Source organism: Ricinus communis, chromosome 2, assembly GCF_019578655.1.
Source record: "Ricinus communis isolate WT05 ecotype wild-type chromosome 2, ASM1957865v1, whole genome shotgun sequence".
Classification (NCBI taxonomy): domain Eukaryota; kingdom Viridiplantae; phylum Streptophyta; class Magnoliopsida; order Malpighiales; family Euphorbiaceae; genus Ricinus; species Ricinus communis.
The window spans coordinates 17,121,507-17,138,363 of NC_063257.1; the positions used below are offsets into that span (position 1 = coordinate 17,121,507).

General features: G+C 38.7%; 1 protein-coding gene, 1 non-coding gene and 1 pseudogene across 2 annotated transcripts; 1 reads left to right on the forward strand and 2 right to left on the reverse strand.

Annotated features, from left to right (window-relative positions):
- Positions 1 to 2,623: 2,623 nt before the first annotated feature.
- Positions 2,624 to 9,566, reverse strand: LOC125369281. The gene is made up of 13 exons (XM_048371294.1): positions 9,077 to 9,566; positions 8,892 to 8,986; positions 8,535 to 8,843; positions 8,221 to 8,487; positions 8,023 to 8,091; positions 7,818 to 7,880; positions 7,305 to 7,649; positions 7,069 to 7,188; positions 6,856 to 6,981; positions 6,321 to 6,485; positions 3,079 to 3,426; positions 2,855 to 2,961; positions 2,624 to 2,807 (listed from the first exon to the last, which is right to left on the reverse strand). Exons 1-13 carry the CDS (start codon positions 9,564 to 9,566, stop codon positions 2,624 to 2,626), a joined length of 2,688 nt encoding a protein of 895 aa, XP_048227251.1.
- Positions 9,567 to 10,266: 700 nt separating this feature from the next.
- On the forward strand, positions 10,267 to 10,362 carry LOC112535219 (annotated as a pseudogene).
- A 6,184-nt stretch (positions 10,363 to 16,546) lies between these two features.
- On the reverse strand, positions 16,547 to 16,654 carry LOC112535211. Its single transcript, XR_003079387.1, has one exon. It is a non-coding gene; the product is annotated as a small nucleolar RNA R71 (small nucleolar RNA).
- Positions 16,655 to 16,857: the final 203 nt, after the last annotated feature.

Sequence of the window (16,857 nt, forward strand, 5' to 3'; positions counted from 1 at the left end):
ACTCAAATAATCTTAACAATTCAGTACAAAGCCAACATAGCAAGGAACCCCAATGGGTTCAATCAATCTAGCTACACATGTTCATGTCTAAAACAAATAGGAATTCAATTACAATGAAAGAATAAAGAAATTGAAACATATACACCCTTTTCCTAGAATTAGATGAATAACTCAAAGCCTTGATCTGCATTGCAAATGATCTCTAGAATTGCCACTTAATCTGCTCCAAAACTCCTCTTCAATCTTCAATCTAATCCCAAGAGTCACGAATCTGATGTAACAAGGTGGGATCAGTCTCCTGGAATCCACCTTGAAATGTCTGAAACGCATATAGTAAAATTATAGGGGAAGATGAAGAGTCAAAATTGCAGATCTAGAACTCTCTCTTCTCTTTTTGGCTCATTCCTTTTATAATATGCGCAAACACGAGCGTGTTCTTAGCTCGTGTCCCTCAACACGGGCCGTTCCGAGCTGTATTGTTCTACATATGACCGAATGAATGGAATCGAGCAAGGGCGTGTTCTGGCCCGTGTCACCAATATAGCCGTGCTCTTGATCCTAGTATGGGTGTGTTCTGGCCCGTGTTAACCAACACGGGCAGTGCTATGGGGCGTGTTACCCTCGGGAACTGTATTGCTTCAAGGTGCTTAAGCTACACGGCCTTAGAATTTCTACACGGGCTCCAACACGGGCCATGTTGACTTTCTAAAAGTTAACCCAAGGTCAAACGCTTCTGATTACGTCCGTCTTCATCTGAAATTGATCTAAAATTGCTCAAACATTGATGATGGACCTCTAGAATCTCCTGGAATACAAAAGGACACAAAACACAGGTGATCTTGAAATAGAAACACAAAAGATGCTAAGAAAATGCACAATAATATGCAAGCAAACATGTGTAAAACTATGCATATTGAATCACTCCACACTTAAGCTTTTGCTTGTCCTCAAGCAATTAACAACACAACTCACAAAACCGTAGTCAGCAAGTCCTCAAAGTTCATGCCCCTAGGCTACAACAAATAGCATTCAACACATTTCGAAAGAAACTCAATTGTAAGTTAAGTTGCAAATTATTAGTAGAGAATGGAGATAATATTAATGCACGAATAATTTAAACAAAAACTCAATAACAAATATCAAGAACCAATGCTTCACAGGGATCACTCAAGTCACTCAAAGTGTGTATAAGATGAGAAACAAATCCCTCAAAGAAAATGCACAAAAGTCGCTTACCATAAGCTTGCTCATAAATTCTATCTCCACTACTGCGAAAAAATGAATGCCAAAATCAAAGGGTCTTTACCATTGTTGTCATGGGGCTAAGGTAAAGGTATGGAAATTTGGGAAAGAAGTGTGAAAATGCTGAAAATTCTTGCAATAAACAACAATGTATGTTCAAAAAATTAAATGCCAAAAAATACAAAACATTTTCACTAAATCCTCAATTTGTAGAATAATGCTCGAAAATATTATCAATCTAATAAAGAGAATAAGAAATAAAGAATTTTGTTATTTTTTTTAATGAAAACTGAACTAGCAGCTTATAAGAGAACTTCTGTAGAAAACTGAATAAAGAAAAGAGTAAAAATATAGTTTGGATTGAAGGGAGCATCTAAAATATCAAAAGGATTTAGTGAATTCACCAACATGGCAAATGGCATTTTAAACCCAAATAAGAGAGAGCAAATCACAAAAATTCCAGCATAAAGGTAAAAAAAAAGATAAAATGAAAAGGCTAAGATGTAAAGTGTGAAATTATATAAAATGAAGAAAAGGGTAAAGGCTCAACATAGCTAATTAATGGAAACACAAAGGGTAGGCTTTTGGCCAAGTGCGATGAATCCTAAGTTACCCAAATCATTTAATGGTATTCACAAATTCATGTAATCTCAACAAGCATTACAGAGCAAGTTCTAGAAGCAAAAGCAAGTACAATGCATACTCAAACAAGAAATATAAAGAGCATATGTATAATGAATGCTCAACTGGCTTAAAATCTCACATTTGAAGTGTGGCATTAATTGGAATTGGTTCTCAACATCACTAATTGAATCATCACTTAAGAAACACATGTGTATGACATAATCAACCTTCTAAGTTAAAATTCGACAGCTCGAGAAATAATAACTAACACTAGTTTAACTCGGCAGAGTTGATGTATTAAACACCATTAATTATTCTCCAAGGACAATGAACAACAAAGAAAAGTAACTGAAATTCTATAAATCAAATTGTCAATTAGCTCAAAAATAGCATACTTAAGTGCATAAAAACATAGTATCCTAATATCCTAACAATATACATAATCAGTGATAGCAATTCCAGATACAGCTAAAAGAAAATCACAACAAAGAGAAAGGAACATACGATTTACTCACCCCACACTTAAAGAACACATTGTCCTCAGTGTAAAACGAAGTGGGTACCTCGCATGGAAAGTACAAATAAGGGAAGCAAAATCAATAATATCCAAGTACATAACATGTATGAAAAATAAAGTAAAGAAAAGTAGAAAATGAAAGAAAATCTAGGGAAGATTGCCCTAATCATCTGCCGAGGCTGGTGGAATGAAAATCGGTGCGTCCTTAGTGGGGGCTATACTAATTGACAGTGGAGGGTTCTAAGTGGAAGGTGAGGCTGGTGGGGGCATCGGCGCATCCTCGGTAGGAGCTGTGCTTGTAGACGATGGAGGGTCCTGAGTGGCAGCTGGAACTGGTGGAGGCTGGGTTGCATCTGGAAAACAATCACTGAGGTCCAGCTCAATATCACCCAGATTATTAAAGAATCGCTGCACTCCATCATCCCTGCCAGAATCAGCTATCCGCTAGAGTTGAGCTGCTATCTGACTGACTGTGTAACCTGTCTCTCGAGGCCCTCCAAGAGCTGCTGCAGTACATCGTTAAAACCTTGGAGCTGTGCTCCGGTCTCCTTCCGGAACTGCCTAAACTCAGTGAAGTGCTATTGATGAAAGTCTGAAAGCCTGTCTAAGCGATCAGCAAGAGCATCTATCTGAGCATTAGAAGTGCTGGCAGTATGTAAAGATGAAGCACTAGGAGAGGGGTTGAAAGCACATGCCACGTCAAGTATGTCTCGAGGTCGTAGCTCTGGTATGTCTACAGCTAGGTCCTGTTGTGCCCTAGCTCTGGCCTCCCTAGCCTTCCGCAAGACCCGACTGACTAATCTGTACTCTATTCTATGGGGCCACTGAGAAGCTGTCATCATCCGCATGTTAATCATCTGGCGGACTCCCACTAGTAACATATCTCCTATCTGAGTCAGCTCACTCAAACAACCATCTAGAACATCCAACCTCCTAGCCAACCGTGTGATGTAGGGGCCAAAACAGAGATGTATCTTCTTGGACTCCCTCATGAAGGTCCTGATCTGACTGGCTACGAGGTAGCACATATCCAACTTCCTGTGCTGATGTAGTGCCCAAAGGATAAAGACATCAGTCTACGTCACTACCCCAAAGCTCTCCTCTCTGCTTGTAATGGTGTAGACCAAAAGTGTATGTAAATATTGGAGCCGGTCTGGAATACTGGATGCCTTTGAGCAGCTCGGATAGTAATGCTCTAGCCTGGTCACAATCTCATCCCACATCCTCTCATAAGGGATGCGGTGAGTATATAAGCACCCTGGTATGCCTCTTCAGTGATCTCCTATTGAGTCCATAGCCCCATGTGCATTCCAAACTGAGGCACGGTCATCGAGAACTGTCTGCCTCCCAGCCATTAAGAAATGGCATATGGCTGATGCTAATCAATGATCTGCTGTTGTAGAAAGAAAGTGCTGCAGAACTTTATAGTGAGCTCCCAGTAGGTGGGCTCGATGATGTCGAAGAAGCGAGCATATGGTAGGGTCTCAAAGAGCTCACTGACCTCTAGGGCTAGTTCGACCCTCTCTAGTGCGGTGAAGTCAATACACCGTCTAGTCCCAACTTGCTTCCATCGAAGAGATTGGAAGCACCGTTCATGATCTGCAGACTGAAAAGTAAGCATTGTCGGAGTGGTGGTAGTCGAGTGTCTTCCGGTACTAGTGGTACTAGTACCTACTACTGCTATGAAGAAAAGGCATCTGCATTAGTGTGATGTCTCTTGTAGTGGGCCTATCGTGGAGGCTGCTGTCTGGTGCGCTTTGACATTATACCTAAAAAGGTATTAGTCAGTAACAGAAGCATAGAAAATAACGCATACATAACAGCTAAATAATTCAAACAGCACAAAAAAAATATAGCCAAAATTTTGGTAGCATAACAACTGAAAATTTCTAAACAGAAAATTTGAGGCATTTTCTCCTCAAATTCTTGCAAAGAAGTAATGGCCAATGGTATTCTAGCATAATTAATAAGCAACAGTTACTAACTTCCACAATTCAGCAATGTAGGGAAGATTAAAAGAAAAGACAGAATTACACAATGAGAATTAAATAACTAAGCTAAACCTCAAACAATAATAAAAATTTAAAACTAAAAATTTAAAATGAAATAAAAAAAATAAAACAATATTAAATAAATAAGCAGAAAAAAAATAAGCAAAACAATATCAAATAAATAAACAGAAAAACAATAATAAAAAATAAAAAAATAAAAAATAAAAACTAAAACAAAAAGATATTAGAAAACAAAGAAGAAGACTTGCTTGGTTGATGGCAAAATGCGAAAAAATTGCACAAAGAGTGAAAAAACATAGAGAATACCCGAAAATAATATGAAAGAGTTAGAAATATTTTCTCTAAAAATGATCGTGATATGCCCGTGTTATGCTCGCGTATATATAGCCATTTTCCGCCGACACCCCCATGCTCTGGCCTGTGTGTCCGACACGGGCCATGTCCAAGCCGTGCTCCCAATCAAACCGCATCCTCAAACGCCTTATAATCAACACGGTTTAGACACAGGCTGCGTTGTAAACCGTGTGACTCTTGGAAATCGTGGAGCTCCAATTATTTTTATACCCAACATGCCCTAAGTAATCAAGCACGGGCCGTGTGGCTAGCACGGACCATGTTGTAAGCCGTGTGACTCTCAGAAACTGTGTAGCTTCATTGTTCCTAACCAACACGCTCTGGGCAATTAGGCACGGGCCGTGTAGAGCAGCATGGGCTGTGTCTGAAACTGTGTTAGTCTCGTATTGAAGCCCAAAAATGTGCTTTTACTCTATTTTGTGGACTAACACCTGTATAACTCAATAATCTACACAACTAATTAATTTTCAACCAAAATAACATAAAAATGAAAAAAGTTAAGTTCAAAACCAACCGAAATGTAAAAAACAAGCTAAGTAGAAAGGACAAGTCAAATGCTCAAAAATGCAGAAATGTAAAGGATAAGCTCAGGAATGCTTCCGAGAGCGCTTCTTTTAACCGAGTCGTGTAGCTGGACTCATGTAGAAGGTCAATCTTGCTGAAACAAAACCATATTGACCCGCTCCTCAACCTCAAGCGAGTCTCCATGATAATGCTTCAAGCAATGGCCATTCACTTTGAAATTTCCCTTATCGGGATAATGCAACTCAACTGTGCCATATAGGAACACCTGTTGGATCACGAACGGTCCTGACCCAACGACTCCTGAGCTTCCTTAAGAACAAACGGAGACGTGAATTATAGAGCAAAACTCGGTCCCCAACTTGAAACTCCTTGGAGTTCCTCAGTCACTTGTCGTGCCACTTCTTAATCAGCTTCTTATAGATGAATGAGTTTCTATAAGCTGGCTAGCGCCACTTATCCAACTCATTGAGCTGCCACTGTCTCTATTTACCTACAGAATCAACATTAAAATTACAAGTTCTTAAGGCCCAAAGGGCTCTATGCTCTAACTCAATAGGTAAATGGCAAGCTTTCCCAAAGTGCATCATCTAACTTATTCGCCCAATCCTTCCTACTCACCCTCACGGTTTTCTCTAAGATGCGTTTCAAACCCCTATTGGTAACCTCTACTTTCCCACTAGTCTGTGGGTGATAGGGTGTAGAAAACATGTAGGTCACTCCATATCACTGAAGTACTCTCTCCAGTTGAGCATTACAAAAATGAGTCCCTCTATTACTAATCAGTGCCCTAGGTGTGCCAAACCTAGTAAATAATCACTTAAAAAACTTAGTAACGATTCTAGCATCATCAGTCTGGAAAGCTTGCGCTTCCGGCCACTTAGAGAAATACTCAACAGCAATAAGGATATACTTATTCCCAAAAGAAGAAGGAAAGGGCCCCATGAAGTCAATGCCCCAAAAATCAAAAATCTCAACCGCTTGAATGCTCGTTTGGGCATCTCATCACGAGTAGAGATGTTGAATGATCTCTGGCATGCATCACAAACCTGCACAAATGCTCTAGCATCTGGAAAGATGGTCGGCCAATAGAATCCAACATCAAGAATCTTCCTAGCAGTGTGGTTAGCTGCTTGATAACCTCCCGTTGGTCCCTCATGGCAATGCCTCAAAATCTGGAGGATCTCCTCCCCATACACGCATCGCCGAATCACCTGGTTTATACAAACTTGAAATAAAAAAGGATCTTCCCAAATGTAGTACTTCAAATCAGCAAAGAATCTCTTCTTTTGCTGAAATGTCATGCGACTGAGACAAAACAAGATCTTGTGTCTTCCCCCATTTCTCACTTTGACAAAGCCAGATCGTCAAATTGCATAGAAAGATGATCTGGTGCGATGATAACTAATCCAATGCGGTTTTGTTCTCTCAGTCAGACAGTCTATCGCTCTCAGCAGCAGTTCATTGGTCATACCCTCGGTGATGACCAGCAGTCCTTCCTGATTGAGTTGTCATACCCTTTGGTAAGACCTTTGCAATCAAGTAATTGACAAAAATGGAAAACCAAGGGACATCCAAAGATACCTTAATAGAGCATAAGTACTCATCTAAAAAACTGTCATCAATAGGCCTTTCATCAAGTGCATCTAGGCTCGGGTTCTCCAATCTCAAAAGGTGATCTGCGGCCGAGTTCTCTGCACCCTTCTTATCCTTGATCTCATCTCAATGTCAAATTCCTACAAAAGCAAAATCTAACGAATGAGTCTCGGCTTAGCATCATGCTACCCAAACAAGTACCGAATGATCCGTGTAGACCACGGTCTTAGATAGTACCAAGTGTGAGCGAAACTTGTCGAAAGCGTATACCACAGGAAGCAACTCCTTCTCAGTAACTCCTGGGCATCTGTCAATATCTTGCTAGCATAATAAATTGGTTGGAACTTATTGTTAATCCTCTGTCCTAAAACAGCTCCAACTACAAAATCACTAGCATTACATATTAGCTCAAAAGGCAGCCTCCAATTAAGCGAAACCATAATAGGGGTTGTAGTTAGCTTCTCCCTAAGTAACTCAAAAGCCTGCAAACAATCATCAGAAAATATGAATGGAACATCTTTTACAAGCAATTGAGTCAAAGATCTAGCAATCTTAGAAAACTCTTTGATGAACCTTCTATAAAAACCTGCATGACCAAGGAAACTCCTAATAGCCTTAACCGAGCTAGGAGGTGGCAACTTAGCAATGGTCTCTACCTTAGTTCTATCTACCTCCATCCCTGCATGTGAAATCTTATGCCCTAGCACAATACTCTCCTTTTCCATAAAATGACACTTTTCCCAATTCAGCACAAGGTTAGCTTCTACATAGCGCGCAACGCTCTAAGTTAAGCAAATAATGGAAGAAAGAGTTACCAAATATCGAGAAAACATCCAAAAACACCTCCATGGACTCTTCAATTATGTCATGGAAGATCGCCATCATACACCTCTGTAAAGTAGGAGGTGCATTGCACAAACCGAATGTCATCCTCTTATAAGTGAACGTACAATAGGGGCAAGTGAAATTGGTTTTCTCTTGGTCCTAAAATGCAATGAGAATATGAAAATAACCTAAAAAATCATCAAGAAAGCAATAAAACATATGCCATGATAAGTGCTCTAACATCTAGTCAATAAAAGGAAGGGGAAAATGGTCCTTCCGAGTTGCATCATTGAGCCTCCTGTAATCAATGCAAACTCGGAAACCAGTTACCGTCCTAGTCAATATTAGCTCATCCTTCTCGTTCTTAATCACCATCATGCCTCCCTTCTTAGGCACAACCTGCACAGGACTAACCCAAGAGCTGTCAGAAATAGGGTAAATCAAACCTGCATCTAGAAGTTTAATTACCTCTTTCTTGACTACTTCTTTCATATTTGGGTTCAACCGTCATTGTGGTTATACCATTACCCTGTAATTATCCTCCATCAGGATCTTATGCGAATAACAGTTGGGGTTGATTCCAAGAGTGTTTGCAATCTTGTATGTAAAGGCCTCGGGATACTTCATAAGAGAAGCCAAAGTCATCTCCTTCTCCTCAGGAGTCAAATCAGCTGCAATGATTACCGACAGCTTCTCCGCCTCATCCAAATAGGCATAGGTCAAGTGCTTAGGCAACTCCTTCAACTCTAGGGCTGGTGGCTCCTCAAGTGAAGGTCTCAATTTCTGCACCTTGACCTGTCAATATCAACAGAATGGTCAGCATACCTGCTGGGCTCACTAGCCAACAAACAAGCAAGTTGTTCCAACACATCCTCATTGGACAACTCCTCCTCATCTTCAACCTGTAATGCTACCTGCAAAGGGTCATCAAATAATATCTCCTGCAATTGAGACTCCACAATATCATCCAAAACATCCATAGAATATATAGTATCATCATGGTCAAGTGAATATCTCATAAAAGTGCTAAGGTTAAAGGTAATAGTCTCATCACCTACTCTAAGCTGTAACTTCTCATCACATGCATCTATAACAGCCCTAAATGTTGCAAGGAAAGGTCTACCTAGAATTAAAGGCACGCTACTCTCACCCTCCATATCCATAATAACAAAATCAATAGGAAATATAAACTTGTCTACCTTAACAAGTACATTTTCAACTATTCCCCTAGGATATTTCACAGTCCTATCTGCTAACTGTATGCTCATCCAAGTAGGTTTAGGCTCACTCAAATCTAATTTCTCAAACAAACTGCTAGGCATTAGATTAACGCTAGCTCCTAAATCAGCTAAAGCATCACTAATATGCAAATTACTAATAATACTGGGAACAATGGAACTCCTTGGATCACGCCTCTTTACTGGCAGCTTGTTTTGAAGAATGGCTGAGCACTCCTCATTTAATGTCACAAGTCCCAAGTCCTCCAGCTTCCTCTTGTTGCTTAGAATCTCTTTCAGGAACCTAGCATACCTAGGTATCTGTGATATAGCCTCAACAAAAGGTAGGTTAATCCTCAGCTGCTTAAATAAATCTAAAAACTTACCAAACTGCTGATCAACCTTTTCCTGCTTCAACCTGGCAGGATATGAAATTGGAGGCTGGTATTCCCTCACACGACTCTTCTTCTTGTCCTCAGTTTGCACAGGCTCTACCATCTTCTTAGCTGGCTCATCCTGCATAATAACATCATTATCAGCCATAGGTAAGGAACTAGCTAATTGCTTACCTGATCTCAAGGTGATGGCCTTGACATGCTCCCTTGGGTTTGACTCTATGGTACTGGAAAGCATCCCTGGCTGTTTCTCAGCCAGCATCTTAGAAATCTAGCCTATCTAATTCTCCAAATTCTGTATGGAGGCCTGCTGATTTCTAAGTGTTGTGTCCGTTTGTTGAAACCTGTTCTCTGAAGTGGACACGAACTTCATCATCAACTCCTCTAAATTGGGTTTTGAGGTAGTTGAGGGACAACAGTCTGCTATTAGGGTTGCTGCTGGTGTAACCGCTGAAATCCTGGTGGACTCTAGGTGTTATTATTTGCTACCCAAAGTTGAGATGGTTTCTCCACCCTGATTGTATGTTTTGCTGTATGGGTTATTCTGCTACCTAGGCGCATCTCCCATATAATCAACTTGCTCATGGTCAGTAGAAGAAGATGAAGAAGAAGCAAACATACCTCTCCTATTACAGTTTGCACTGTAGTATGGGCCACCACAAAACTCACAGCCAAGCTGTGCTGCATGGACTGGTATCTAGACCTGGTCAATCTTCTTGGCCAAAAGCTCCACCTGAGCTGCCAAGGCTGATGTAGAATCTACTTTGTTCACCACTTCTTGCAGTCTTGGCCTACTCTTGGAAGACTGCCACTGATATGTGTTCATGGCCATCTCCTCAATTAAGTTTTGGGCCTGCTCTAACGTCTTACTATTAATGGCCCCACTTACAGCTGCATCTACCATCTGCCTCGTGGCTAAGTTCAAGCCACTGTAAGAAGTCTTCACATGCATCCATAATGGCGAACCATGGTGTGGGCAACATCTCAGCAAGTCCTTGTACCTCTCCCACGCATCATACATGCTCTCATCATCAAACTATTACGCATTTTTGCAGTCTTAGCAGGAGGAAAGTACTTATAAAGAAACTTCTCAGCCAAAGAATTTCAAGTGGTGATGGTGTTGGCTGGTAGGGACTGTAGCCATCTCTTCGATCTATCCCTCAAGGAAAATGGAAATAGCTTAAGCTGAATGGCATAATCGGTAGTCCCATTAATCTTGAAGGTATCACAAATCTCCAAGAAGTTCGCAATGTGGGCATTAGGATCTTTACTGGGCAAGCCCCCAAACTGCACACTCTGTAGCACCATCTGAATGAAATTTGGCTTAATTTCAAAATTATTCGTTGCAACAGGTGGCCTCAATATACTGGTGTGCATCCCCTCCAAGGAAAGTCTAGCAAACTCGTACATCATCCTGTTTGCTTCAGCGATGTTGTTGTTGCCGTCTCCCATATTTACTGGTGTATGGAAAAGAATCTCAATCTGCTCCTCCTCCTCCACGTCTAATCGCTTCCTCAGCTACTAGAGGGATCGCTCTGGTTTGGGCAGAGGGTCTACTGGTGCACTCCTGGTCATAAACTATCTAAAATGAACAAGGCAGCAACAAACCAAATAAATAAATGAATGAATGAATGAATAAAAATAAATGATAAAAACAGAAAAGAAAAATGGCTAAAGTAACAAATAGCAAATTTCAGTCTAGTTCTCAAACAAAGTGATTCCCCGGTAATGGCGGCAAAAACTTGATGCGATGCTTATACAACTACAACTAAGGTAGTGAACCTATAGATGCAGCCTAGCACAACGACAAGTATTAAAAATATCATATCCCTCGGGAAAGTGAAATCCTAGAGTTACTACTTTGTTCCTTGTTATCTAGCCTAAAATTAATAACGGAGGTTTCTAAATTTACTAATGACTAAAAACTAAATTCTAAGTGTATTGCGAGAATGAATGAGTAAAGAGAAGACAAGAAAGCAAATCCAAAGAGGACCTAGACTAGTTGGCAACCAAACAAAGGATAACAGATTGTTGAGTCTGATTATGCTACCCGTGGACGAATTCTAAATTGAATTTGGTTTCCCTCTCGAGACAACCGAATTCCTAAACCTAAGAACCTAAAGTTGGAATCTCTTCCTAACAATTGATTATTAAGTTAGCCTTAAGCTTTAATCCACCTCTATTAAGCTTTATTAATTCTTAATCCGCCAAATTAATTAACCTTATCTCTAAGTGAAAATTAACTTGTTCTTACAACCAAATTTCCAAGCTCAATTAGAATTTCTCAATTGCTAAAAAATTCTATGAACAGTAATCAATACATTCAATGTAATGAAAACTGGAATTTCATTATTAATTGCAAAAAGAATACAAGAAAAGAAACTCAAACAATCTTAACAACTCAGTACAAAGCCAACATAGCAAGGAACCTCAATGGGTTCAATCAATCTAGCTACACATGTTTATGTCTAAAACAAATAGGAACTCAATTACAATGAAAAAATAAAGAAATTGAAACATATAGACCCTTTTTCTAGAATTGGATGAACAGCTCAAAGTCTTGATCTACATTGCAGTTGATCTCCAGAATTTTCTCTTGATTTGCTCCAAAACTCCTCTTCAATCTTTAATCCAATCCCTAGAATCATGAATCTGACGTTAAAAGGTGGAATCAGTCTTCAGAAGCCGCTTTGAAATGCCTGAAACACGTCTAGCAAAATTATAAAGGAAGATGAAGAGTCAAAATCTTCGACCAGGAACTCTCCTTTTTTCTTTTTAGCTTGTTCGTTTTATACTATGCGTAAACACGGGCGTGTTCTCAGCCCATGTCCCTCAACAAGGGCCGTGTCCATGCCGTGTTGGTCTCCAAATGACAAAAGGAACAAAATCAATCAAGGGCACGTTTTGGCCCGTGTCACCAACACTGCTGTGCTCTTGATCCTAGCATGGGCGTGTTTTGGCCCGTGTTAACCAACAAAGGTCGTGCTTTAGGGCATGTTACCCTTGGGAACCGTGTTGCTTCAAGGTGCTTAAGCTACAGGGCCTTAGAATTTCTACACAGGCTCCAACACGGGCTGTGTTAACTTTCCAAAAGTCAAACCAAGGTCAAATGCTTCTGATTACATCCTTCTTTGCCCGAAATTGATCTAAAATTACTCAAACACTGATGATGGACCTATAAAATCTCCTAGAATACAAAAGGACATAAAACACAGGTGATCTTGAAACAAAAATAGAATAGATGCTAAGAAAATGCATAATAATATGCAAGCAAACATGTGTAAAACTATGCATATCATTCATATAGAAGTAAAGAGGCTAAACTAAGCACTTATGAGAACTAACCTAACATATTTAACCCAATGATCATAGTATTAAATAGAAAGACATAAAACAATAAAGTAAAAATTTCATCTAGATTAAGAATTTCTTCAAGTAGGAAGATGATTGGTTCTCACTCTCTACTTCTTGAAAAGCTCCTTAGATTTTAAAAAGAGTAATAAAAACTAAACTAAAGTGTTTATGGAAGAACTGTAGAGAAAATAATGGTGGAGAGATGTAGAGAGCAGATAGGAGAAAACTCTCATCCTCCCCTAGAATTAGGTTTGTAGAGATATATATAGAGAAGAGTCCTCCTCTAAATAAGTCTCCCTAAGAGATGTATACCTAATGTAAGTCTATCTAATAGATAAGACTTTAAGTATCTTTATCTTCACCAAATACTATCCCATAAATAACTCTTAATATAAATCCTAATAATTGTACAAGATGACTAAAATGTCCCATGAGCCTTGTAATCTTTGGCCAGTCCTTGCAAATAGCAGTCTATGCGTCTTAATCTTGGGCCTTGATATGAACATATCCAATTAAGCTTCTTTTTGAGTCTTTAGCTCCATTTTTTCCTCTCTTGGCCAATATTACCTGAAGATAGACAATTAAGTTTAAGTGAGGTAAAAGTACATAATTTCATCATATTATATATAGAAATATTATTAAAGCTATAAAATACCCTTAAATATCTATATATAATTTAGACCGATCAAATACCCCCACACTTAAACCTTTACTTGTCCTCAAGTAAATAGCAACTAAGAATTAACTTTTGCAAAAATCATGAAGAACATTCATACTCGACTTCAAGATATTATTCAAAAGAATCTCATTAATGCAAAGATCATGTCAACCTAAGAACACTTGAATCTAATAATTTTCTTAAAAAGTTAAATGATAGGCTATTTATGTAGCTACAATCTAAGGCAGTGAGCCTATCGATGCAGACTAGCACTAATGGCGAGTATCAAGGTCATATTCTCGAGAAAGGGTGATCCTAGAACTACTGTAGCATCTTTTTATTATCCAACCTTAACAAATCGATGAAGTTGCTATTCTATTACTAGATGTAAGCAAAGTGATTAATTAAATGTCAAACAGTCTGAAAGGATTTCGTGAAACAATCAAAGGAAAAAGCAAACCCAAGAGGACTTAAGCTAGTTGGATTTTAGTGAAGGTAAAGATTATATTGATTACCAATTGCGATTACCCGTGAGCGGATTCTAAATTGAATTCGATTTCCCTCTCGAGAATATCATACCCTTAAACCTAAGAACCTATACAATTGAATCTCTTCCTAAGGATTGATTTTAGATTAGCCTTAAAATTAAATTCACCGCTATTAAAAGTTGTTAATTCTTAATCCGGCTAGTCAATTACCCTTATCTCTAAGTGATCATTAACCAGTTCTTGCTATTCAAATTTCCAATTGCTAAACGAACTTCTCAATTACATAAAGCAATCTAAACACCACAACTCACAAGGTCTCATGAATAATGTGATTTCTCATTAATAATGAAAGCAAGAAGAAACAAGCATTGATAATCAAAGTCTCATAAATATTAAAAGCAATCCAACAACATAGGAAGCCCAATGGGCTCAACAATTCTAGCTACTTATGCTAATAAGCAACACAAAGTAAGGAACAAATACATAAAAGCAATTTGAAAGCATGTACACCCTTCTTCTTCAAGTCGGATGAAAAGCCCTAAATCCCCAAATCTGAATGATGAACCCTAAATTACCTCTTGAATGCCTCCAAATCCACTCTTGATCTTCAATGTGATGTTTAAACCAATGTAATCCTTCCTTCAATAGGCGAAATAGTCTCCTAAAGTCGAATATTGAAGTCTGGAAAAGGATGGCTCATGCATGTATGTGTGAAATCAAGTCAGAAAATCGAACCCTAGCAAAATAATTTGCATTTGCCTATATAAATGTCTCAGCATGGCCTTGGTCAAGCCCGTGCTAATTAGCACGGACGAAGTCCAGGCCGTGCTGGACCTCTGAGTCCTGCAAGTGAGGGCTTCTACCTGGCCGTGCCCTTGCCAGTGCTGAGCCACCACGGGCCATGGTGGAGGTCGTGGTGGCCTCGGAAACCGTGCTAAAATGGCACTCTTGAGGGTCAAGTGTTGATGGTTCAGCACGGCCAGAGTCTAGGCCGTGCGTAACCTTAAAATGGTAGCCCTTGCTCAATTTTGATGGATTCTGGTTCGTATTTGCACATATTTCCCTCGACTACTGATAATGTCCATCGATAATCACTTGAAACATGAAAGAAACCAAAATACAGGTGATTCTAGCATAAAACAAGATAACTATGCACAAAAATGGAAGTAATTGGGCATATAAACATGTATAAAATGATGCACATCAGTAAACTCAATCATTGTTAATCAAAAGACTCAAGCATCCAATTCTTCCCACCTGTTTCACAACAAATAGTCTAACTCATCTTTAAAGGATATAACTATGATGCATAATCCAAATTATCATAACCCTATTCAAAGAGGCAAAACCTTCATTCATAACAAGAGATCAATAGAGATTTATACATTTTTTATCACTTGCTTTTCAAGCTCTTATACTTTTTTTCTTTTCTTTACACCTATTGGATTTTAATTTTTGATACTTGGGGAATTTCTTTCTTTCTTGAGATGTTATGTATTTTTATGTAAATATAAATATGGGTAATGAATGCACCTGGTTACTCAACAAAACATACATCAAGATGCTTTGTATACTCCTGATCTTAATTGCCTTTTTACGTGAAAATCGACATTGGTCATGAAGATTCTTGGTTACTAAGCAACTAAGATTAGTGAAGTAGAATTATATCACTTAGAGCTTTAACTTGCCCATATCATATCTCATAAACTTAGGCAAGCCAATTTAGTAACAAGAAAATCATAATCTAGATCATACACTTCCAATTATATCTAACTCAAATTTGCAAACTATTCATCATGTCCATATGCAAAGAATAGATACTTAATCATTTAAGTGCAAATAACTCATGAATTCACATTATACATGTTAAAAACTAACTCAAGAGTTCAAGAATCTTAACATAATAGTATTCTTTCATCGACTCTTATATCGAATAATAAGAAAAAACTGAGTAAAAGAATGTTAAAATATTACAAAATTTCACCAAAGTTATTAATTCTCATGGCATGGCATGTAAAGTTTAATTGAAGAAATATTCTATTTCTCAGCCCTACACTTAGATTTGACATTGTCCTCAATGTCATTGCATATATAAAAATAAAGATCAAGAATAGAGGAAAAAGATAGAAAACTCTCCTAGAGGTTTGCAATGCATAGTAAGCCATGAACTTGAATTCCAATCTCAACCATCCTAACCTTTTAGTTCTCAAATTAAAACATTTAATTTGAAGTCAAAATTGGGCAAGGAAATGGTGGAGTCGCAGGTGCCGCGACCTCGCAACATAAGTGCTGGTGCCGCTACTGCCCGCCTCGCAACCTCGTCCGTTGCGTGTGGCCCGCGACTAGCAATTGGCCCGTGACCTCGCGACTGGTGACCTTCTACTGCTGCCATGGCTATCTTTTTCACAGCCTCATCCACTGCGTGTGATCCTACTTCTGCATAGTTCTAAGTGATGAATCTAGGAATTATGAACTAAAGAACATCCATTTTAATATGCTTCCTTCATTTTATGGTATGCCTAGTGACGATGCATAAATATTTATTCGAGAATCTTATGCCGTAGTTCATACTTTCCCATTATTTGGATTAAATGAAGATCAACTAAGAATGAGGTGTTTCCCTTATTCATTGAAAGAAAGAGCAAAGGCTTGGTTAATGACCTTGCCTCCTAATTCTTTGAGAACTTGGGATGAAGTCTATCAAAAGTTTATGAGTAGATTTTACTTACACCAAAAGACCAAAGAATTAAGAGCTGAAATTTCTAATTTTTATCAAGAGGATGCTGAATCTTTTCATGAAGCATGTGATCGCTTCAATTCACTTTTATTGTAATGCCCACACCATGGACTTCCATTCTCAATAACTAACCAATTATTTTATGATGGATTGACACAACAATATCAATGTATGGTTGATAATACACCTAGGGGTGCTATATTAGAAAGGACAGCTGATGAAGTTTATGACATCTTTGAGATGTTAAGAGCCAATTCTCAACAAAAGAGTGTGAGGACAAAAAGAGTAGGAGTAAGTGAAGTAGTAGCTAGTAGTG